General features: G+C 56.4%; 10 protein-coding genes across 10 annotated transcripts; 5 read left to right on the forward strand and 5 right to left on the reverse strand.

Moving 5' to 3' along the window:
• Positions 1 to 73: 73 nt before the first annotated feature.
• B0T15DRAFT_483877 (uncharacterized protein) lies at positions 74 to 1,012 on the reverse strand (the record flags this gene model as incomplete). The annotated part of the gene is made up of 2 exons (XM_062866190.1): positions 74 to 598; positions 662 to 1,012. The coding sequence occupies 2 exons, from the start codon at positions 1,010 to 1,012 to the stop codon at positions 74 to 76; spliced, it is 876 nt and encodes a 291-aa protein (XP_062722318.1).
• A 1,151-nt stretch (positions 1,013 to 2,163) lies between these two features.
• On the reverse strand, positions 2,164 to 3,730 carry B0T15DRAFT_573509 (uncharacterized protein; the record flags this gene model as incomplete). Its single annotated transcript, XM_062870929.1, has 2 exons — positions 2,164 to 2,909; positions 3,064 to 3,730. 2 exons carry the CDS (start codon positions 3,728 to 3,730, stop codon positions 2,275 to 2,277), a joined length of 1,302 nt encoding a protein of 433 aa, XP_062722319.1. The 3' UTR covers positions 2,164 to 2,274.
• Positions 3,731 to 4,755: 1,025 nt separating this feature from the next.
• B0T15DRAFT_527509 (uncharacterized protein) lies at positions 4,756 to 6,144 on the forward strand. The gene is made up of 2 exons (XM_062868977.1): positions 4,756 to 4,930; positions 4,990 to 6,144. Exons 1-2 carry the CDS (start codon positions 4,824 to 4,826, stop codon positions 5,933 to 5,935), a joined length of 1,053 nt encoding a protein of 350 aa, XP_062722320.1. The 5' UTR covers positions 4,756 to 4,823; the 3' UTR covers positions 5,936 to 6,144.
• Positions 6,145 to 6,532: 388 nt separating this feature from the next.
• Positions 6,533 to 7,179, reverse strand: B0T15DRAFT_492079 (uncharacterized protein; the record flags this gene model as incomplete). The annotated part of the gene is made up of 3 exons (XM_062866835.1): positions 6,533 to 6,781; positions 6,856 to 7,017; positions 7,099 to 7,179. The coding sequence occupies 3 exons, from the start codon at positions 7,177 to 7,179 to the stop codon at positions 6,533 to 6,535; spliced, it is 492 nt and encodes a 163-aa protein (XP_062722321.1).
• A 181-nt stretch (positions 7,180 to 7,360) lies between these two features.
• On the forward strand, positions 7,361 to 8,366 carry B0T15DRAFT_144270 (uncharacterized protein). The gene has a single exon (XM_062861917.1). The coding sequence runs from the start codon at positions 7,495 to 7,497 to the stop codon at positions 8,029 to 8,031; it is 537 nt and encodes a 178-aa protein (XP_062722322.1). The 5' UTR covers positions 7,361 to 7,494; the 3' UTR covers positions 8,032 to 8,366.
• On the forward strand, positions 8,227 to 10,876 carry B0T15DRAFT_527515 (major facilitator superfamily domain-containing protein). Its single transcript, XM_062868978.1, has 4 exons — positions 8,227 to 8,747; positions 8,817 to 10,265; positions 10,331 to 10,504; positions 10,581 to 10,876. Exons 1-4 carry the CDS (start codon positions 8,702 to 8,704, stop codon positions 10,649 to 10,651), a joined length of 1,740 nt encoding a protein of 579 aa, XP_062722323.1. The 5' UTR covers positions 8,227 to 8,701; the 3' UTR covers positions 10,652 to 10,876.
• B0T15DRAFT_527516 (uncharacterized protein) lies at positions 10,877 to 12,603 on the reverse strand. Its single transcript, XM_062868979.1, has 4 exons — positions 12,265 to 12,603; positions 12,004 to 12,197; positions 11,881 to 11,945; positions 10,877 to 11,753 (listed from the first exon to the last, which is right to left on the reverse strand). Exons 1-4 carry the CDS (start codon positions 12,317 to 12,319, stop codon positions 11,114 to 11,116), a joined length of 954 nt encoding a protein of 317 aa, XP_062722324.1. The 5' UTR covers positions 12,320 to 12,603; the 3' UTR covers positions 10,877 to 11,113.
• Positions 12,604 to 12,754: 151 nt separating this feature from the next.
• Positions 12,755 to 14,892, forward strand: B0T15DRAFT_144150 (uncharacterized protein). Its single transcript, XM_062861916.1, has 2 exons — positions 12,755 to 13,424; positions 13,479 to 14,892. Exons 1-2 carry the CDS (start codon positions 13,189 to 13,191, stop codon positions 14,608 to 14,610), a joined length of 1,368 nt encoding a protein of 455 aa, XP_062722325.1. The 5' UTR covers positions 12,755 to 13,188; the 3' UTR covers positions 14,611 to 14,892.
• Positions 14,867 to 16,035, reverse strand: B0T15DRAFT_492083 (uncharacterized protein; the record flags this gene model as incomplete). Its single annotated transcript, XM_062866836.1, has 6 exons — positions 14,867 to 14,954; positions 15,010 to 15,091; positions 15,150 to 15,174; positions 15,250 to 15,532; positions 15,706 to 15,758; positions 15,826 to 16,035. The coding sequence occupies 6 exons, from the start codon at positions 16,033 to 16,035 to the stop codon at positions 14,867 to 14,869; spliced, it is 741 nt and encodes a 246-aa protein (XP_062722326.1).
• A 307-nt stretch (positions 16,036 to 16,342) lies between these two features.
• B0T15DRAFT_412882 (mitochondrial distribution and morphology proteins-domain-containing protein) lies at positions 16,343 to 19,156 on the forward strand. The gene is made up of 2 exons (XM_062865413.1): positions 16,343 to 17,289; positions 17,344 to 19,156. The coding sequence occupies exons 1-2, from the start codon at positions 16,458 to 16,460 to the stop codon at positions 18,819 to 18,821; spliced, it is 2,310 nt and encodes a 769-aa protein (XP_062722327.1). The 5' UTR covers positions 16,343 to 16,457; the 3' UTR covers positions 18,822 to 19,156.

The raw sequence follows: 19,156 nt of genomic DNA on the forward strand, positions 1-19,156 counted from the left end.
AAGATACAGTGGGAACTGGGATCAAACCGGCTGTTTAATTGACACCCCTGAGCAGCTTCGCAGCCGGGACTGCTTACATGTTCCTCCCGCCGGTCACGCTGATGGTCTGTCCAGTGATATACGAACTCAGCGGCGAGGCAATCGCCAACACAGCACTCGCAGCCTCAGTCGCAGTTCCGGGCCTCCTGAGTGGGATATCCGCAAACGGCACGGCACCGCCCCCGGCCTTCTTTAAGTCGTTCTGCTTCTGCGGGATCCCCAGGGCCACCTTTTGCCCGCCGACCTCTACAAAGGCACCAGCTTCCTTGTTGGCCGTCAACCGGGTTTCGATGTGGCCGAAAGCGACCGTGTTGGCCCTTACGCCGAAGGCAGGGCCCCATTCTTTGGCAATCGTCTTGCTCAGTCCCACGACGCCGGCCTTGGCCATGGCGTAGTTTAGCTGGCCGGCGTTGCCATGCAGACCCGACGTGGAGGAAATGTTGACGATGTTACGAGGTTCGCCATCCTTAACCCGGAAGTAGGGAGCTGCTTCGCGGACCAGCTTGAAGGGCACAGTGCCGTGCATGGCGAGCATGGTGTCCCATTGTTTATCCGTCATCTGCGTGCTGTCAGTACGGCTGCTGTTGAGACAACTGCTGGCTGGGGCCGAGGGTTGAATTGCCTTGTGGATCACAGCGTCCCAGGTAAAGCCGGCATTGTTGACGATGATATGGATCTTGCCGTTGCCAAACTCGGCTGCTCTCTTCACCAACTCTTTGATGCACTCGTCCTTGAGCAGGTCGCCCGCGACCGCAATGGCCTCGCCGCCGTTGGCTCTGATCTTAGCTGCCACATCCTCGGCCTTGGCGGCGTCGATGTCTGACACAACCACCTTTGCGCCATCATTGGCAAATAGCCTCGCGCATTCGGCGCCGATGCCCTGACCAGATCCGGTGATGATGGCGACCTGGCCGGCGAGAAGCCCTTTGGGGTAGTTGAGCTGGCCTGCAATTTGCTTGATTCGTTCGGACATGGTGTTTCTTGTACTACGATATCTAACGAGCTGACTTTGTGATTCTAGACTTACCAGAGACTATCATGCGACTCCGCGCCCGCAATGCCGAGGTACGACCCCGGACGGACCGCGGCGATCGGCTTCCGTAGCTCAATCCGATGCCCCGCTTCGGCTGACACTCGACTCCGTACGTTTCTTTGATACGTGCGCCCTCAGCGATTTTCTACGGAACTAATTAGCCCAGTTAGTTCCATCGTTGCCCTGAACTGGGAAAAAATCATGCCCAAGGTCTTGCGTAGGACTTAGTGTCTGTGTAATACGGTGCTGCCAAACAGGAATGGAGCTGGTGCGAGGCAAGAAGTCCGGTCCGGACTCCGGGGTCCGCCCCTTCCATATTCGGCGGGAAGCCCCGGCCCGAACCGACGAAGCAGGAATGGTACCAGGTATGGTCCGGGCTGAAAATGAGTCACGCGCAGAGTCTCTCACAACCTGCGAACAGCGCACACCGCCATTTGACACTGTCCCGTCGTGGGACCACCACAGGGCCTAACAAGGGATGGATGGGAGTCATGCCTCGGATGGGCTAAATTTCGTCGTCTTTTGCTTTGGGAAGCGGTTGTGATCACTTACATCCAAGGCTCGAGAAGCATCACGCGTTGCGTTCTCTGCCAAGTCGTGGTCAGCGGGTAAGGTACATACGGTATGGACGTCTTAAGTTGTCGAGATTATGGTCAGATATTGTACGGGTTACCTACCTATTAGTATTACGGGAGGGAACGGTCGAAGAAACCGTAATCGGCAACCTATTCGGCCATCTTCTACGTCCATCACCTAGTATAGCGGCTAGAACCTGAAGTAATGGCTGTAGAGGGACATTGTTATCACACCGGTCTAAGTCTGGAAGATATAGGCACATGACTAAATGGACTAAACGTCCTTTCGGTGATCCGGTGCGAAGTTTGAGAATTGTTTGAAATTGTTTGAAAATTCAACCCCAAGGCGGATGGGTATGAGATTCAAGGGGAACACCACGGGGCAGCGAATTCCTCCAATTTTCTGTCGAGCTGTGAAGTTCTCTCAAGAGGGTGTGGCATCACCATTAATTACGGAATGGTCTCCACGATGCGGTGCGAGGTTTTAAATACGATGATGGACTTCAAGATCTTCAACCGACTGAATATGAATGCTCAGCGCCTAACTACCTATTTTACCTGCCGCCGAGCCTGATGTCCCGCTCGCCGTCTCGGAGTCCCGGCGTTGGGGCAATATCAATTACTTAATCAGAAATGAGAATCGTATTCGTCCGGCATATCGTGTTCGTCAGCGGCGTCAAATCCGGACTCGAAACGGGATTTGAACTCGTGAACAGGCCAGAGAAACGACGTTGGGAAATCATTCGTCCACACTGTCTCAAACCTCACACTTCCTCTGGCGAACTTCTCCTCCAACTCGCCAGGCACATCCTCCCAGGCCGTCGCGTTATTCTTGGAAATGTGGAGACCGACCTTGACAACTTCCAGGTTTGGATGCCCTCCGTCCGCCACGTCGCTCGCAAAGGGCTGCATGGAAGCCACCACCCATGAGGCGTCATCCCATATCGTGAGCTCCCGTAGCGTAGGCGGAAAAAGTTTGGACAGGAAAGTATCCTCCTGCGCGTGCCTGTTGTTCTTCTTCCATGCGGCTCGTAGAGCTTCCAGCGAATGCACATCCACCGCAAGGATCTCAAGCCTCGCAAAGTCAGCTAGCGAGTCCCGCCGGATCATCTCGTCATATCTAAGCCCGAGGCGTAATTCTCGGAGCGAGTCCCGGCGACACTGGATGGCCTCCCATAGGTGGTGCCCTTTCGGCAGGCCGCCGCCTTCTGCTTCATCAGCAAAGTCAAAGTGGTTGACATACCAGTCCTTGACAGACGACCCTCAGTACAGCACGAGCATCTCTAGGTTCGGGGCTGCGCATAGCATGCGACCCAGGTGCCAGGGGTTAACGGAAATGCAGTCGGTAAACTCCAGCTGGCGGAGGTGGGGGAGATCGGGAGACCAGGTCTGGATTTCCAGATGGGCAACCCATACGAAGAGTGATCAGGTTGGGGCTCGCGCGAGTGAGGACATCCATTGCGTGGCAGAAGAGCTTGAGTTGGGTGTCGTCCATGTGTATCTCTACACCGAGGAACTCGAGGTTCGTAAAGAAGGCCGGCCGGGTTTTGAGAAGCTGAGGGACGACAAACAGGTCGCAATTCTCGTCAATCTCAAGCCGGAGGCTCTTGAGGTTGGGTGTATGGGCGAGGAGGAGCTCAAGAGGGAGGAGGGCATATTGGCCTTCGCTGTTTCTGCTCCAGGAGTCTGGGATGGGGCGGAGGCCGAGCTTGACGATGGCGTCCTGGACAAATGCAAACTCGGTGTCACCGAGCTCGTCGTCAAGAGGGTCCAAGTGGATGACGTGCTTCACGTGCTGAGCAAGGCCGGGCCGCGAGATCAGCGTACGAATGAGGCAGAGTAGCTGGTATCCAGATCCCAGACTGCAGTCGGCAAACCAGTGGTATACAATGGGCTGAACGACGACGTAGAGGAGTCGACATGTCCTAGCAAGTCTGGACAGATGGGCCTGCCCAACGCACCAGATTTCAGTGTCACCACCGTCAGGGAGAGTTGCGGTATAAGTGGAGCCGATGAAGGAGCATATGCGCTGGATCAGTTCAACGGGAATGTTGGCAAGGCCGCTGCGCCGTGAAGTCGCCATAGTGAATTGGTTCGATGGTGAAGTGGCTGGTCGACCGTGGAAGTCGCGGCTGAAGGAAAGGCGGGCAATTTATAATACAAAATTTGCGTCCAGCCTTCCGGCTGCTGTCAATTTCTGCGTTTCGGTTTGCCTGGGCAAACGGATTGTAAATGCTGCCAGATACACCAAACAGTCCCACCATTGAACCAGCGCCGTTAGGAATCGAACCTCATCCTGTTTCAGTAGCAAGACACTACCTACAATACCTCCTCGAAAAAAGCAATGTTGCGCCTGGGCCACGACGACTGGGGGATGTCAGGACTGTAAGGTATCGTTAACGGGAAGTTAACGGGAGACTCCCAGGCACTCCACGGCAAACTCGGGAAGGGCACAGTGATTTAGCTGAAGGCCCTGTTGTATGCTTCTTCCCCATCTCTGACACGATTGGGGCCTTGTTCCCTACATTATCTCCACATCAGCTGTAGGTCCCTCTTGGACCGTACTAAACTCATTGCCTAGGAATGCAGTGCACCCAAGTGATGAGTCTGACGGGAGTCGCTTTCGACCGCGGCCCCCTTCTGATAAAGTTAGCCGGAAAATCTTAGCTTGTCGGGCAAGTCCGCCGAAACTGAAAAGGAGGCGGATGTCGGAGAGAACGGTCTTGACTGTTGAGAATGCCATGAATGCCCTTATTCATTCATTCTCTATGCAGCCAGCAGCGAGGTGACCTGCGGAATATTTTCCTTCCAGGTTCTTAGAGTCGTCAAACTCATATGGCGGAGCACCCAGCACCTGTGACTTAGCCTACCGAAGTAAATATGGTAAAGCTCTGAAGACGCCTGTCGTTGACACGTTGGATACCTCCTAGTTTGAGCCCCAGGATGAACTTGAATCATAGAATTGGGGAGATCCAAGCACAATCAGGGGTTTACGTTGGCCCGGCAATCGGTAGCGTTAGGCGAGGCGGGGCATCTCGCGGAGCCTCCCGTCCATCTTGTGGGGTTGCACTGCGTCACTCAGTGCTTGTGGCGGGGCAGACAAGTTACGGCTGGAGCTCCAGATCAACTTCCATACGGTATACTATCGTCAAGGCACAGTCCCTAACGCTGTCCCGATGCAGAGAAAATCCGGCAGAGCGTCGTCTGGCCACCTGTCACGACTGAAGCCCGTCGAACATGATCCGCTCACTGAATATGGGCTTCCCTCGAAAGGGGAGAAGAGGTGTGTTACAATCACAGGCCTCGACACTTACTGGCCTGTTAACCTCCCCATGTTGTCAGACTGCTCTCCACCAAAGTACAGGAGGCTTACTACACCAAGATAATCGAGCGCTATCTTGCCTTTTGCACGGAAGCCGGTGACCGTGAAGGCCTTCAAAAGCAATTCGCCCGCCTCGCGATAGCGGACCGTGGCTCATCCGCTGCCGCTTCACCTCTACCCCCACCAGCAACATCCCCATCCAAACTCCGGCCGCTCCCCTCAAACGACAAAGTCTCCCAGATTTTCTCCGCTCTCCGTAAGTTGCGGGAAGCTCTCGTTGCCTCCCACCGAACCGACGATTTTGCCACCCAAGTCTACCTTTTTTCCGCTCGCCTCGGCATCCTCGCCTCGTCGTACGAGACCTACTACCCTTCCCTTCTCCACCTCCTCCGCCGCCATCAACAAGCCCAGCGGCAGCAACGACAACAACAAGCTCACATACCGCCATCCGCAACAACCCCAACCTCGACGGGCCGCCCTTCGTCCTCCTCATCCTCATCATCTCAACCAAACAATAGCGGAGTCAGCAGCAGCAGCGCCAGCGGCGACCTCACCAGCGTGGAATACCACGAAGTGACTGCCTACCTGGTCCTCGATGCCGCCTGCCGCCGGGCCGACCTGGCCGAGGCGTACGCGCTCCGGCACGCCCACCGCCTGCGCGACCCCAAGATCGACGTCATCCTGGCCTCGCTCGTCGGCGACAACTGGGTCGTGTGGCGCCGCGTCAAGAAGCAGGTGGACGGGTACCGCGTCCGGCTGATGGAGTTTGCCGAGCCCCAGGTCAGAGCGCACACGCTGAAGGCCTTTGGACGGGCACACCTGTCTGTGCCGCTAGGGGTGCTGGAGGCGCAGACGGGGGCCTCGTGGGCGGAGCTCAGGGAGAGGTTTGGGGTCGGGTGGGAGCTGGGTGAGGGCGAGGGCGATGAGCGGAGGGTTGTTATACGGAAGGTTCAGGCGAGGTCGTGACGTGAACTGAGCGGAAGGGGTTATGTGTTTGGTGGGACGGGGGGTGGGGGTTTAAAGATGGTGCTGGGCCCCTATTTGAATTGCGATGTTACTGATACCCTTTTGATGAATTTCCGCATTCACCTTCCTGAGATGAAATGCAGGACGTAATACCTATGGTCTGGTTACACGTGATCCGAGCTTTGCCACCGGTGATTGATCAGTTTCGAAGTCGAATCAAGCTACCATTTTGCACCGGCCTCAATTGGTCAATAGATGGGGCGCAGAACGTCGAGTAACACCGCGGTGATAGTTGAATTACTGCTGTGTTCAATTAAGGCGGTATGTACATGTCCCAGCGCACAGCACATTAGATTCGGCTCATCGGCCGGCCAGACATGTGTCGACATGCCACAAGGCGGTCCTCCCTCAGCGTAGAAGTACAGACGCCACCATAACAACACCCACGTACACTATCCAGGCCGAAACACCGCGTCGCATGTTCGTCATGTGAACGGACCCTCCCTGCGCGCCGTCATATCCAGCGTCACGTCGTCAACTATTAGTTTCGCGTCTGGTTATACACCCCCGAGAGGCTCTCGAACTACAACGCGCTTATTAGAGAAGCGCGACGGCAGCCACGATGCCGCCAATGGCGCCGAGACCGGCGGCGGCGGTCGGGCGGGGACCGAGGTTGTTGCTGGTGCTGGCAGAGTTGGTGGCGGCGCTCGCGGCACCGGTGCCAGTCTGCGTCGCGGAGGTCGAGCCAGAGCCAGTGGTGGAGGCAGAGCCCGTGGTCGTCGAGGCAGCAGTGGAGGTGCAGGAGACGGCGGTCGGCAGGTCGGTCACGCCAAAGCCATTGCAGAGCTGTTTGCCACGGTCGTTGTCAGCCGACCTGTTTGGTTGCTCTCGGCGTGCGCGGGACGGGAACCAAGACTTACGCTGGCAGCAAAGGCCACAGCCGAGCTCTGGGCCGGAGCGTCGCAGACGTCCACCAGGCAGCAGGCGATGCCGCCCAGGAAGCCTTTGTCCGCGCAGATGCACTTGGGGTCACTGCCGCAGTTGCCAATGCCGCCCGTCAGAAATTTATCGGCGCAGCTTTGCTGTCATGAAAATTACACGTCAGCAATTGGGCTGCTGCTGATGACTTCAAGTTTGTTGGGGGAAGAGCAATGAGGACGCACAGCACATTTGGGAAGGGTTTGCTGTTGCGCGAACGCGGCGCTGGCCAGCCCCAGCGAGACAAGAGCAGCGGTGACCTTCATGACGGCGGAGTTGATGCCGAGTACGACCGATGGAGAGGCACTCTAATTACAGTATTAAAAAGTCGAACCGTGTGCAATTGAGGCCCAAGGGCGCAGATATCCGGGGAGAGTCGATAGACTCGCGGAGCGAGGAGCGGCTTCCCCTGCATTTAAATAGGCTACCTCAAGATCGTCCAATATCCTGGTTGACCCCCTGCCAGGGATCGCGCGCCACTTCCTACAGTCCTCTGTGGCGGTTGGCGATCACTTATTGGGCGCGGCGCTCTTATTAGCCCCTTGTTGGGCAGGCGGCCTCGACCGGCAAACGGAGGATGAATGCAAATGCAACGCAGCCGTCAGCCGTGGCTGCATCCGGTTCTGCCGGCCAGCTTCTTGCAGTTTCTCTTTGGCATGGCTGTTCTTGTCTTGGCCCCTTTCACCTCGGTGGGATGGAAGTTCCGGTCCCATGATTTTGCGTCGTCACACTGGCAGGATACGGTTGCGATTCGGACCTTCCCGTCTGATGAGAATCGGCTGGTGTACGGAGGTACACTAGGTGAAGAAGACTGGGCCCGCAGACAAAGAATTGGGTGTCGTATAATACAGATACACGGACCAGCTGTGTGGAACAGACCCGACTGCCTCCCACAACACGAAGGTGTCAGTCGATCGAGACATGCATCGTCATACATTGGGAAGGAATGGCACGGAAACTCCCCAAGACTCGTGCTTCCCCCAACCCAGGCATCACGATGGTGGTACAATCGTACCCCGCGAGCAGCTCTTCGATGCACGATACAGATCCGATACCGTGAAGCTGTCTCTGATGCCAACCAAATTCAGGTTTCCCGCGGCGAGATCGAAGGAGCCTAATAACTCGTGGATAACTAATAACATCAGTCAGGCGGAGTCTTCGGGCACCGGCAAACACCCCGAGAGATCGGCACCCCCGCAATGATGAACGTCCCAAAAGAGTCCGTGCCGCGTTACTGGGGTACTAGTTAAATCAAGGGAAAGAGGAGCCGGCGCAGCAAGTTGAGCCTGCTGCCGCATGTAAATTAGGTAGGTTGATGACTGTTGTGAGTTGATGAGAAACCCTCCGAGGCTGCTCATTGTGATCGTTCCCCCAACACCAAACTGCGCTTGGAGATCGGGTGGCTTCTCCAGAAAGGTGATAATCATTCTTTAAGATTGGCGTTCCAGAACCCCAGCTGTACTTCACACATACAGCAGCTGGTTGGACTGACCGCTGGCCTCTGCCAAGCGTGAATCGCCTGCTTGCACCCTGACTGGCTGCGCCGTTTGAGACCACCAGCCAGCTGAAGTCTCACGGTTTTGATTGGACCCCTGTCTGGCCCCAACTTTCCAGACGGCCCGGTTCCCATTTCCCAAGGAGACGACGACCACTTCCAACTGGAAGTCTTCAGCGCAAAGGATCGCCGCCTGCAAGCTGAGTCGCGATGCCGCTTCGCTAACCTAGGAACACTTGTTTTCTAGAAGCAGCACACGAGCGAGCGAGCGCAACACTCGACGCCGCGTCAAGATGGGCTTGGGCGTTCTCGAGGACAGGGCCATGGCCCATGTCCCAGGTACGGCTCAACTCTCCGCGACCGACCAACACCAACTCCGAAGCCCCTGCTGACGGTTCGTCATCACAGGGACGACCCGATACTTTGACGACCCGGAGCGACCACAGTATGCAGCCAACGGCGCAGAAGGGCTCAAGTGTGACACCAGCGGGCCGGTGCCCATCATCCTCGTCCCGCAGCCGTCGGACGACCCCAACGACCCGCTCAACTGGCCGCTGTGGAAGCGCGACCTCATCACCTTTATCCTCTCCATGACAGCCATCTTCGCGACCTGCCTGGGCCCGATCCTCGCCGCCAACACGCTGACGCTGACCTTCGACTTCACCATCCCCTTCAGCAAGGTCGCCGCGCTGACGGGGTGGTACCTGCTGGGCGTGGGCATCTCGGCCTTCATCTTCGTGCCATCGGGCCGTATCTGGGGCAAACGCCATCTGTTTGTTCTCGGGACGATCCTGCTGGTGGCCACTTCGGCATGGGGCGGAGCCTCGCGGCACAAGTACACGAGCATGGTGTGGTCGCGCGTCTTTCAGGGCGTCGCGACGGCTCCATTCGAGTCGCTGCTCAATGCTGCGGTGGGAGACCTGTATTTTGTGCACCAGAGAGGCATTCGCATGGCTTTCACCAACCTGGCCGCCTTTGGAGGCGCCTTCTTCACGCCGATTCTTGTCGGCAAGATCACCCACACGTTGGGCTGGTGGTGGACGTTCTACTTTGTCGCCATCTTCTGTGGCGTTTGCGTCCCGATCGTCTACTTTTTCTGCCCGGAGACGGCCTACCGCCGGGACACGACCCTGCAGCTTGACATGCTGAGCACCGAGAATCCTGCGGTGGGCAAGGCTGAACTGCCGGCAGGCGATCCGGAGAAGTCGGGTGCTAGCACCGGCCGTGCTTCCGACGGGACGGAGACGAATGGCGAAGCTGTCCGGGCCAATGGGGCGAACGGAGCCACCCACGGACCGGTGCCTGTCGGCGTCAAGGCACAACCGCGGCAGAAAACCTTCGTGCAGTCGCTGGCACTCTTCGACGGCCGCAAGACCGACGAGAGCTTCTGGAAGCTGCTGCTCCGCCCGTTGCCGCTCTTCCTGCAGCCAGCCTTCCTCTGGGCTTGTCTCGTCCAGGGTTGCATGATCGGCTGGACCGTCTTTATCGGCGTGATTCTTGCTCAGTTCTTCCTCTCGACGCCGCTGTGGTGGACCGAGGTGGAGACGGGATACGCCTACACGGCGGCCTTCATCGGCGCCGTCGGCGGCTTCGTCATCGCCGGCGTGCTGTCCGACTGGACTGCGCGGTACATGACGAAGCTGAACAACGGCATCTACGAGCCCGAGTTCCGTATCGTCCTCGTTCTTCCCCAGATGATCCTGGGCTGTGCGGGCCTGTACGGCTGGGGTATCACGGTTGATGGCTTGCTACACAGCAAATATCACTACACCGTCCCACTGACGTTTTTCGGGCTCGAAGTGGCCGGCATGGTGATCGGTGCCGTCGCAAGCTCGTTGTACATTGTGGATGCCTACCGTAAGTGCTTGCCTCTCCGTTATTTTGACCACAGGTAAAATGAGTGCTCACACAGCCCCCCCTAGGTGACTTGGCCATCGAGGGCTTCACTTGCATGATCGTCTTCAAGAACGTCTTCAGCTTTGGCTTAACTTTGAGGGCATTCGAGTGGCTCGTCCAGAGCGGAACCAAGGCAAAGCCCTTGTTTACCATCGTTGCCTCGGTTCAAATAGTCATCTGCCTGCTTAGCATTCCCATGTGTAAGCCGATCCGTCGCGCCAGAGTGAACTGGCCGGTTACATGCCGTGTAGCAACCGACTGACTTCCCTGCAACAGACATCTTCGGCAAACGGATCCGCAGCTTCTTCCATCGCCATGACCTGCTCGAGATTTTCAAGGTCAGATGATGATGGTACTCTAGGTTTGCAACCTGAATCTCCTCGTTTTATGCCTTGGGTAACCCTCGCCGGGACCGAATTTGGTAAAGGCAGTGTTATAATGATGGTTCTTGTATAGGTACGGTTTCAGGTTGGCACGCATGACATATAATGAGGTCCACCCGCGGAGGATGCGTTGGATTTGTAACTTGTAATAACTTCGCTCGAGGTTTGCGTATTAGTAGATTCTACATAGATTGCTATGAATTTGGCCTCTGTGTCACGCTTGAGAGCCGCGGTGCCTGTTCTGCTGGTATCTGGTGCGCATCTTTTTAGCTTCATCGTCTTCGCGCTATTGTGTATCCAGAGTCAGCCGATTGTTATCTAGTTCTGGATGTAACGGGATATCGCGGCCGTCTACATACCTCACCATCGCTCAAGACAGATGCCCAACGCACAGAGTGAGTCCAGACCGCCCCTTGACACTCCACTCTACAGCTTCGCCTTCTTCCGCCCATCCTTCACGTGCCTACTGATCTCCCCACTAATCAAAAAATCAGGATACTTCATATCCGGATCCAACCCCACCCCGGTGGCGCCCTGCCTCCTCCAGCCGGCGCCATCGACAGTGAGGATCGTGCCGTTGACATAATTGCCCGCGTCGCTGAGCAGGTAAACCGTCGCGTCGGCAATGTCGCGCACCGAACCCCATCGCCCGCTCGGCACCGCCTTGCCGTAGTCGGTGCCCGCAACGACCAGGCTACTCGCCAGCCGCTCCATCCCCTCGGTCCCCTCGATGGCGCCCGGGGCGATGCAGTTGGCCGTGACGCCCAGCGGGCCGTACTCGAGCGCCACGCTGGCCATGAGCGAGTCGATGGCCGCCTTGGCTGCCGAGACGTGCGCCTGCAACGGCATGCCCGTGAAGTGGAAGGTTGCCGAGACGGACACGAAACGGCCGCCGGTCTGGCCGGACGGGCTGGGGTTCGGGTTCCGCGAGGCTGAGGCGACGAGGTGCGGGATCGTGGCTTTGATGGTGTTGAAGGTGCCGATTGTGTCGATGTCGATGACCGTTCTGAAGGCGTTAGGGCTGAGACCGGAGATCGGCGCCACGAAGTTGCCTGCCGCGCCAGCACTGGAGGCAATGTGTCTGTTAGTATCGGCAGGAAAATTAGACGAGGGCAGGGGGGGCGTGGGTTTTGGAGTTTGTGTCTGTCTGTGACTGTGTGTGTGGTTACACTGAGTTAGATGGATTGGCTCACATGACATAGTCAATAGCACCTAGCTCCTTGACGCAGCGGTCTGCTGCGGCCTTGAGTAGATCAAACTGTGTTTATTACTGTCAGAGAAGAGCGTCTCATATCGTTGCGTGAGGATGGGCTCACATTTCGGACGTCCACGCCCCCAATGCCGAGCACACGGGCGCCGCTCCGGACTTTGGCAATTTCCTTCGCCGCGGCCTCGGTCTTCTCAACGCTGCGTCCAATGATACAGGCGTCGGCACCGAGGTACACGAGGGCCCGGGTTTGCGCACTGCCGATGGTGCCGGCGCCGCCCGTTATGAATAGCACCCGGTTGGCTGCAGCGATTGCAGTTGTGAGCGAAGCTGGTACAGTTTGTCTTTGATCTCGGGGTCAGGTACTCACCAAAGATGCCGTCGGCCCAGACATTGCTGAGATAGTCCGACTTTGGAACGGTCATCGTGTGACCGGGCCCAGAATCAGATGCAAGGAGTCAAGGATGCCGTCTGTGTCACTGAGCTGGATCGTGCCTGAAAGATGCAACAATGGAACAGGAACCGTGGGTGACTCGAACTGAGATCTATCCAAGGATCACCGGATCATACACCTTCAACCTGGGCTCTGGGCGTGCTGTCCTCAAATGGGAAGAAAGTCATGCTTCTCCTTTTAGTTCTTGTTGTTGCCTAGGTACCTCTGTACCTCGGCTGGACCCACCCTGGCGGGCCCGGGCCGATGTGGATTAGCGTGGAGAGGTTACGGAGGACACTGTCACGTTGTAACGTTAGCCGCGCCGTTACCCCACGTATGGCGACTGCGTTTGCCAGACGTTCTGAAATTCGTCCCGCCGTAATCGGTAACTTTGTCTTTCCACGACCTGAAAAGGCAGGTTGCGGCCCTATGTATTATACGTTAACCGGGCGCATAAAGCAGTATGCAGACTTCTTTCATCCTGTCTACCTGGGGAGCTGGGTAGGTAGCTGGCAATCTAGAAAATACAATAGTAGGATGGCTGATTACCGAATCCGGATGCATTCAATGGAACATAAACGCGTTTCCATCGGCCCCACCAAGCCGGTCGGCGCGGTTTTCCGCGATCGAGTTTACATGACCGGCGCCTTCCTTGTTGTTCGACATCACAATCTACCTCGCGTTCAACTGGATAGGAAGCGAAAATCCCGCCGTTTAGGCAGCAGCTGACTGCTTCTTTTGCTTGCGACATTATGGGCAAATTGAGGAAGTTTGCTTGACTAAAACAGCCGATTTAGCCCACCTTTCGGAAGTCGCACTGCGCCCGAGCGGCCCGACTAACTCTCCTTCGCCGACTACTTGATGGCAGACCTGGACGAGCCGCCCAAGAAAAGGGCGCTACCCTTTAAGCGCACCGTTGCACGGAAGCAACAGTCAAGTGCGGAGCCAGAAAAAGCAGAGGACGAGAATGACCTTGATCTTTTCAGACATTCGAAGGAGGTGTTCCCCGAAATCCTCCGGGAAGCACAGGAAGAGGACGAGCGGCAGCATGATCGCAAGCGAAGGAAGACCTCTGAGGACACTCCTCGAACAAACAGGTGCGTGTGCCATGGGCTGCCAACGCATTACGTATTGTGCTAACTGTAATGCAGGAAGCATTCATCAGGATCCTCAGATGACCTTTCCTACGGAAACAAACGATCAATCTCGGTGGACGGATCGGATGACGATCTAATCATGGACATAAAGGGGAAAGGCAAGGAAATCAGTAGAGCTAGAACAGTGTCGGTACCAAGGAAGACCGTCTCAAGGAAAGCCACTCCAAGAACGCCTGGCCCAAATGGAAACATCACTGGAACATGCGGTTCGAATCAACCGGACGGCTCACCAGCATTTCCAGTCACTATACCTGATGACAACGACGACGACGATGTCATCCCGTTAGGATCTCTTAACCGTCAGTATGCGCAGGATGATGACGGCTCGTCTGTGGTGCTAGTTGACAACAGCAACGACCCCGAGGCGGGCGAAGTCCAACAAACCGTCGAACAAGACGAATTCAGCGAATGGGTTGCGAAAGCGCGCGAACTCCAAGCACGCCAAAGCCATGACGCCATCGTCAAAGTCTTCTTGGAGTCACGCGTGCCGGGAGCCGACAAACCTATGCTCGTAAAGCGCAGGCTGAACCAGACCTGTCAGCTTATTTTGGACGTATGGGTCGCGACCGCAACACGAGAAGGCATCGAGATCCCCGATGACCTGGCAAGCAGTTTGTTCCTCGCGTGGAAGGGCAACAAAATATACGGTCATAGCACGCTCTCTTCGCTCGGTGTTGAGGTCGACGAGAGGGGAAACCTAAAACACAGTCAAGGTGATGGATATTCCCGGGGCGGCATCCAGCTTGAGATCTGGAGTGAACAAGGATATGCTGAATATCTGAAGCATAGAGGTAAAGAAAGGGCTGTGTTGGGTGCGGACGATGGAGACCTCTCAGGGTCCGAAGGGGAGGAGGAGCCGCTACCACCGCCGCCGAAGAAAAAGGGCATTAAGATCGTGCTCAAGGCGAAGGAACATGAGCCGCTGAAGCTGTCGACGAGGGATGAGACGACTGTCGAGATGCTTATCGAGGCCTTCCGGGCCCAGCGCAACGTTGGACCGGAGTGGGATGTTGCCATACACTTCGACGGCGAAAGGTTGGTTGAGGATGCTCTGGTTATGGATATCGACGTTGATCCGGACGACGTTAACCAGCTGGAGGTGCACATCAAGAAGGCTGGCCGTTAAGCCGATCATGTATCGATGATTCAAGGAGTACTGGAAAGGTTTCAGGCTATGATACCCAAGGATTTACCGCATGGAAAGGACTGCGCTTGATTTTAATCGAAACTTATCAGCCACATATTGTTTACTGCAAGCAGGATACCTGGGTATGTCGATGACTCTTGTCTATGACACGAGACCTAAACCAGAAAATCGGTAACTCCTGAACGCCGACCCCGGTCCCAATGTCCCTTCTTGATGAGTTCCCCGCCATTACAGCCTAAAACCTCTCCTTCATCCTCGAGGCGATTATCCTCAGGTTGTTGTAAACCTTGCCGGGTTGGGCACCAAGCACCAACGAGACGATGCTACTGAAATGTTAGCTGAACACTACCCCGTCAATCGAGACAGAGAGAGGCTCACCTCTCGCGGGCCATTCCGATGTTCTCGAATGCTCCCAGAATATGGACCCTCGACCCTGCGAGTACAATACGAGTTTTCGTCGCTATAAAGGTTCATCAGCCTAACGATCACAACCTTTCCCCCCTCAGAAGCTAACTCACCATTTTCGATCGCGAACTTCGTTTTCTATCCCCGAGCAGTTAGCATCTCACCCTTCACTCCACAAATACACATGCAAGACGAATCGATGGTCACACATACCCCGTCCTTCCCTGCAATGCGCCCAATCGCTCGCCCGAGCGCGTCCTGCCCAAGCGTCTGCCGCACGTCCCTGATGTCGAAGGACTGGATGTACAGTGAGTCGAGGCGCAGCAGCGCGATCGCATCGTCGATGTCGAAGCCCATGGCAAAGGCCGAGACAAAGTCGGCGCCCATCTGCAGCGCGTCGTTGCTCGCTGTGAACTTGGACGACCGCAGCTCGACACGCTTCTCCTTGATGTTCATCCGCACCTGGAGTTTGCAGTGGTCCACTAGTGGTGGGTAGCTGGAAGGTGCGGAGGTCAGGTTAGTACGGTCTTGAGAGTTCTGTTTGGTCGAGGAACGAGGGTCGGGTTGGAGGGTGGGCGTACATCTACACGGTGGTTAGCACACAGCGCTCGGACAAACAGGGCAGAGGGGGGATTAGGTACCTTAGACCAGTTGCTTTTTAGCGCAGACATGCGGTTTGGCGGGATGGGGATCTTTCTTGTCTCGGCGCGACGGACGGGATCCTGGTGACGATGGAGGACTGCCGTCAGCAATAGGTCCTCCTCTGCGTCGACTGCTGTAGCCACGTACGACATCATTCCCTGGTGCGAACCTCGGCCTCCCTTCTTCATCAATGGCCATATCTGTGTCCTCTGTAGCGGTCGGGGCCGCAACAGCGCTAGGTTCTGTGACGCTGCTCTCCTGCATGTCTACAAGGAGCTCGTCTTCCTGTTGGGGAGCGGGAGCAAGGGCCGCTTCGGGCGCCGGGCTCGGCTGTAGGAGGGCTGTCGGCGCGGGCATCGTGCCGGATCTGGTTCGAGAGCTTCAGGTATAGTCCGTAAGCAAGGGCGTAGAGCTGGGGCTCAGTCTCGAAGGTTTACGGTGTATCACTGGCTGCGCAGCGACACTACCGTTCTGGCTATCTTCTGCGATTTTGATGGTGGGGTTAGAAATTCCTATCAAGAATTTGTGGGCCTGCTGGCAAATCTAGCCTTATCTATTGGCTGTCGCTTGGCCTTACCGGACGATCCCTGTCGCACGGCCGGCCCCCGGAGTTAGCGTCATGGCTCGTCCAGTCTTTTATGCGGCCCGTGTTCCAAGGTTTGATCTCAACCCGAACCACACGCGACCACCTCATTCGAGACGCATATCAACAGCCGTCGCCGGCCATGGCTCGATATTTATATCACTGAGGCTTACGAGCTTCAGCATGTCTTTCAACAATGACTTCTAGCGCAACCACGACCCAGCTGGGTCGTCAATTTTGGGGCTCGATCCGTGATTCCGTCACCATCCTTACCGGGAGACTTTCTGGGCGCCCACCGCGGCCGAGTCATGTGTCGGTGGCGCAATTCCTTCATATATCCCCGGATCAAAGCCCGCGGCTCTTCCACTCCGCTCGTCGCTTTTTCCAGCCATATCCCTCCAGGCTCTCGCCGAAGAATGTCCGCAAGAGCTGCACGTCAGGCGGCCTGCTCCTTCTCGGACTCAGCTCCAGTCCATCCTCAACGGGTGCGGTTGTGACGACGTGCACGGCAGCGGCGGACTCAGCACTGGTGGGCAGCTCTGGGCAAAGGGCAAACCTGAGCCACATGGCCCGTCAAATGTGGCTGCAGAGCCGGCTAACTCGAAACGGCCGAGCGTGCGCTGGGAGGAAAGCCAGTAGTTCCAGCTCAAAAGGGGGTGGAGAGAGAGGCAAGGTGCCTGATCCTAAGCAGGAACCCGATGTCTCGCGGCAAGCTCCTGCAAGGCCGCCAGCTCCCGAAGCTTCCGAGGGGGAGTCACTGGCAAACTCCGTGTCCAAGTATCTGCACCTTCCGAAGATGCCGCATCGCCCAACCAAGGAGGAACTGCTTGCTGCGGCCAGCGGGTTCGGTCAACGGTTGAAAGTGCGCTTCAAATGGTTCTCCATCAGGAGCATGCGACCTTGGAACGCTGACGAATGGGGGGCATTCCTCTCCTGGTTCGTGTTTGGTCATATCGTATGGATTCTGGTGGGGACGACGACCTTTTTCTCCCTAATAATCTTGTTCATCAACACCGTATTTGCGCAAGGTAGGCGTAGGACATCCTCAATACTTGGAGAATGGTGCTGATGCGCATCTTCAGAAACCCTTGCCAAATGGATCGGCGACTACCTGACACAGTCAGCTGGCCTTACCGTCGTCTTCGAATCCGCAATCGTTCCAAAGTGGAAGGACGGCGTCATCACTCTACGCAATGTCTTTGTGTCTCGAAGGCCAGGACAAGGCAGATCTTCCGTGAAGAAGGGTTCTCCCAACGCCGCAGCTGAAGCCGCCGCCGCCAGGAAGGCAGGTCAGGAGCCAGCCGTTGCCGAGGAAGAAGATGATGGGAACTACACCCAATTTGATGTGACAATCGATACCGTCAACGTGACCCTGTCATTCATCAAGTGGTGGAATGGCAAGGGCCTCCTCAAGGACGTCGAGGTCAAAGGCGTCCGTGGCGTAGTGGATAGGACATCGGTTCGCTGGAATGGCGACGATGTGGACCCTCTCTCGTACAGACACGAGCACAACCCGGGCGATTTCGAGCTGGATTACTTCAAACTGGAAGATCTGTTGGTAACAGTCCACCAGCCAGGCGGCTTCCGCCCCTTCTCCGTCTCCATCTTCTCCTGTGAACTTCCCCAGCTACGGAAGCAGTGGCTGTTTTACGACTTCCTTTCCGCTTCACATATGTCTGGTTCATACGATGGGTCTCTGTTTACGATCCACCCGCGGCAGATCCACGGTATGTCGAATGCCACCGCTCTGCGGCAGGACGTCTCTAGCGAGCCATCACCTTGGAAAAAGTTTTCGCGACTACGGATCGACGGACTCAAGATCGACCACCTGAACCGCAATGCTGAGGGCCCGTTTGGCTGGATCTATGAGGGGAACGTCGACATAGTAGCCGATGTCATGTTCCCTGCCGATCCTGAGGAAGGCATCGGGAAGGTCGTCGCTGAGTTCTACGACAAAATGGAGGAAGCTGTAACAAGCAACCGGTACCTCAAAATCCTAGAGAGCTCCAACGGGCGCAACCGAAAACCCGAAATTGACTACATAGATAACTCCACCTCCGGCGTCTTCTACAACCTCGACGACCCTATCCCTTCGAACGAGGAAGCGCCCGTCACACTCACACCCTCGAGCATAGCCGCCAGCGCCGCCTCTTCCTCCTATTCACCAACACCACAAGAAACAGAACCCCCCTCATACCTAGTAATGGACATGCGAATCCACCTCAACGACGTGCGCGCCGCCGTCCCGCTCTTCAACAACCCGCACATCAGCTACGTCAACCAGGCCCTAGTGCGGCCCATCGTGGCCTACATCAACGCCAAGCGCACTTACATCCCCATCAACTGCCGCATCGTGAAGCGCGTGACCGACTTTGACGGGTCCTGGACGGTGTGGGACTGCGGACTCATGGACGACACCAGTGCCGAGGTGTACGCTGCTTTTGCGCGCAACGTCGAGGACCAGCAGAGCAGGGTCCGGCGCTTCAAGAGGGTCGGTTTGTGGACCGTCAGTCTGGTGGTTCATGCGCTTCTGGCTGGTGTGGCCGGGGATTTGATGTGATGTTTTCTTCAGTGTGTCGCTTCCCTACTCTGGCGTGTTGGGTATTATGATGCTGTTCATGTTGTACGAAGAAGGGATGATAAACAAAACAAAGAAGGGAGAGCGAAATGAGATTTCGTTTTGGACGGTGTGAGTGGTTTAGTCGGTTGCATGGGAGGAGCAAAACGGCGTTGGTCTGGTTTGGCATGCACGCAGCTTCTCACGACGAAGTAAGCAAGCCCTTTCCCTCCCGTCAGGGCGTGGGGTGGGCAACAGATCTGATACCCCGTACTTGTACCAATATATGATGAGCTCTATATGATAATCAGCAATACCGACTCATATCGGCTTAGGAG

Source organism: Chaetomium strumarium (assembly GCF_033439665.1).
Source record: "Chaetomium strumarium strain CBS 333.67 chromosome Unknown B0T15scaffold_3, whole genome shotgun sequence".
Classification (NCBI taxonomy): domain Eukaryota; kingdom Fungi; phylum Ascomycota; class Sordariomycetes; order Sordariales; family Chaetomiaceae; genus Chaetomium; species Chaetomium strumarium.

What these genes read in the sequence shown, in the direction of transcription:
- B0T15DRAFT_527515 (XM_062868978.1), top strand. Translation starts at nt 8,702, where the DNA reads ATGGGCTTGGGCGTTCTCGAGGACAGGGCCATGGCCCATGTCCCAG. An exon ending in GTACATTGTGGATGCCTACC is followed by an intron (nt 10,266 to 10,330) that starts GTAAGTGCTTGC and finishes AGCCCCCCCTAG; the next exon opens with GTGACTTGGCCATCGAGGGC. An exon ending in CCTGCTTAGCATTCCCATGT is followed by an intron (nt 10,505 to 10,580) that starts GTAAGCCGATCC and finishes TCCCTGCAACAG; the next exon opens with ACATCTTCGGCAAACGGATC.
- B0T15DRAFT_144150 (XM_062861916.1), top strand. Translation starts at nt 13,189, where the DNA reads ATGGCAGACCTGGACGAGCCGCCCAAGAAAAGGGCGCTACCCTTTAAG. An exon ending in GACACTCCTCGAACAAACAG is followed by an intron (nt 13,425 to 13,478) that starts GTGCGTGTGCCA and finishes ACTGTAATGCAG; the next exon opens with GAAGCATTCATCAGGATCCT.
- B0T15DRAFT_527509 (XM_062868977.1), top strand. Translation starts at nt 4,824, where the DNA reads ATGCAGAGAAAATCCGGCAGAGCGTCGTCTGGCCACCTGTCACGACTG. An exon ending in CCCTCGAAAGGGGAGAAGAG is followed by an intron (nt 4,931 to 4,989) that starts GTGTGTTACAAT and finishes CCATGTTGTCAG; the next exon opens with ACTGCTCTCCACCAAAGTAC.
- B0T15DRAFT_144270 (XM_062861917.1), top strand. Translation starts at nt 7,495, where the DNA reads ATGCAAATGCAACGCAGCCGTCAGCCGTGGCTGCATCCGGTTCTGCCG.
- B0T15DRAFT_412882 (XM_062865413.1), top strand. Translation starts at nt 16,458, where the DNA reads ATGACTTCTAGCGCAACCACGACCCAGCTGGGTCGTCAATTTTGGGGC. An exon ending in CAACACCGTATTTGCGCAAG is followed by an intron (nt 17,290 to 17,343) that starts GTAGGCGTAGGA and finishes GCGCATCTTCAG; the next exon opens with AAACCCTTGCCAAATGGATC.
- B0T15DRAFT_527516 (XM_062868979.1), bottom strand. Translation starts at nt 12,319, where the DNA reads ATGACCGTTCCAAAGTCGGACTATCTCAGCAATGTCTGGGCCGACGGC. An exon ending in CTGGGCCGACGGCATCTTTG is followed by an intron (nt 12,198 to 12,264) that starts GTGAGTACCTGA and finishes CAATCGCTGCAG; the next exon opens with CCAACCGGGTGCTATTCATA. An exon ending in GGGGCGTGGACGTCCGAAAT is followed by an intron (nt 11,946 to 12,003) that starts GTGAGCCCATCC and finishes TAATAAACACAG; the next exon opens with TTTGATCTACTCAAGGCCGC.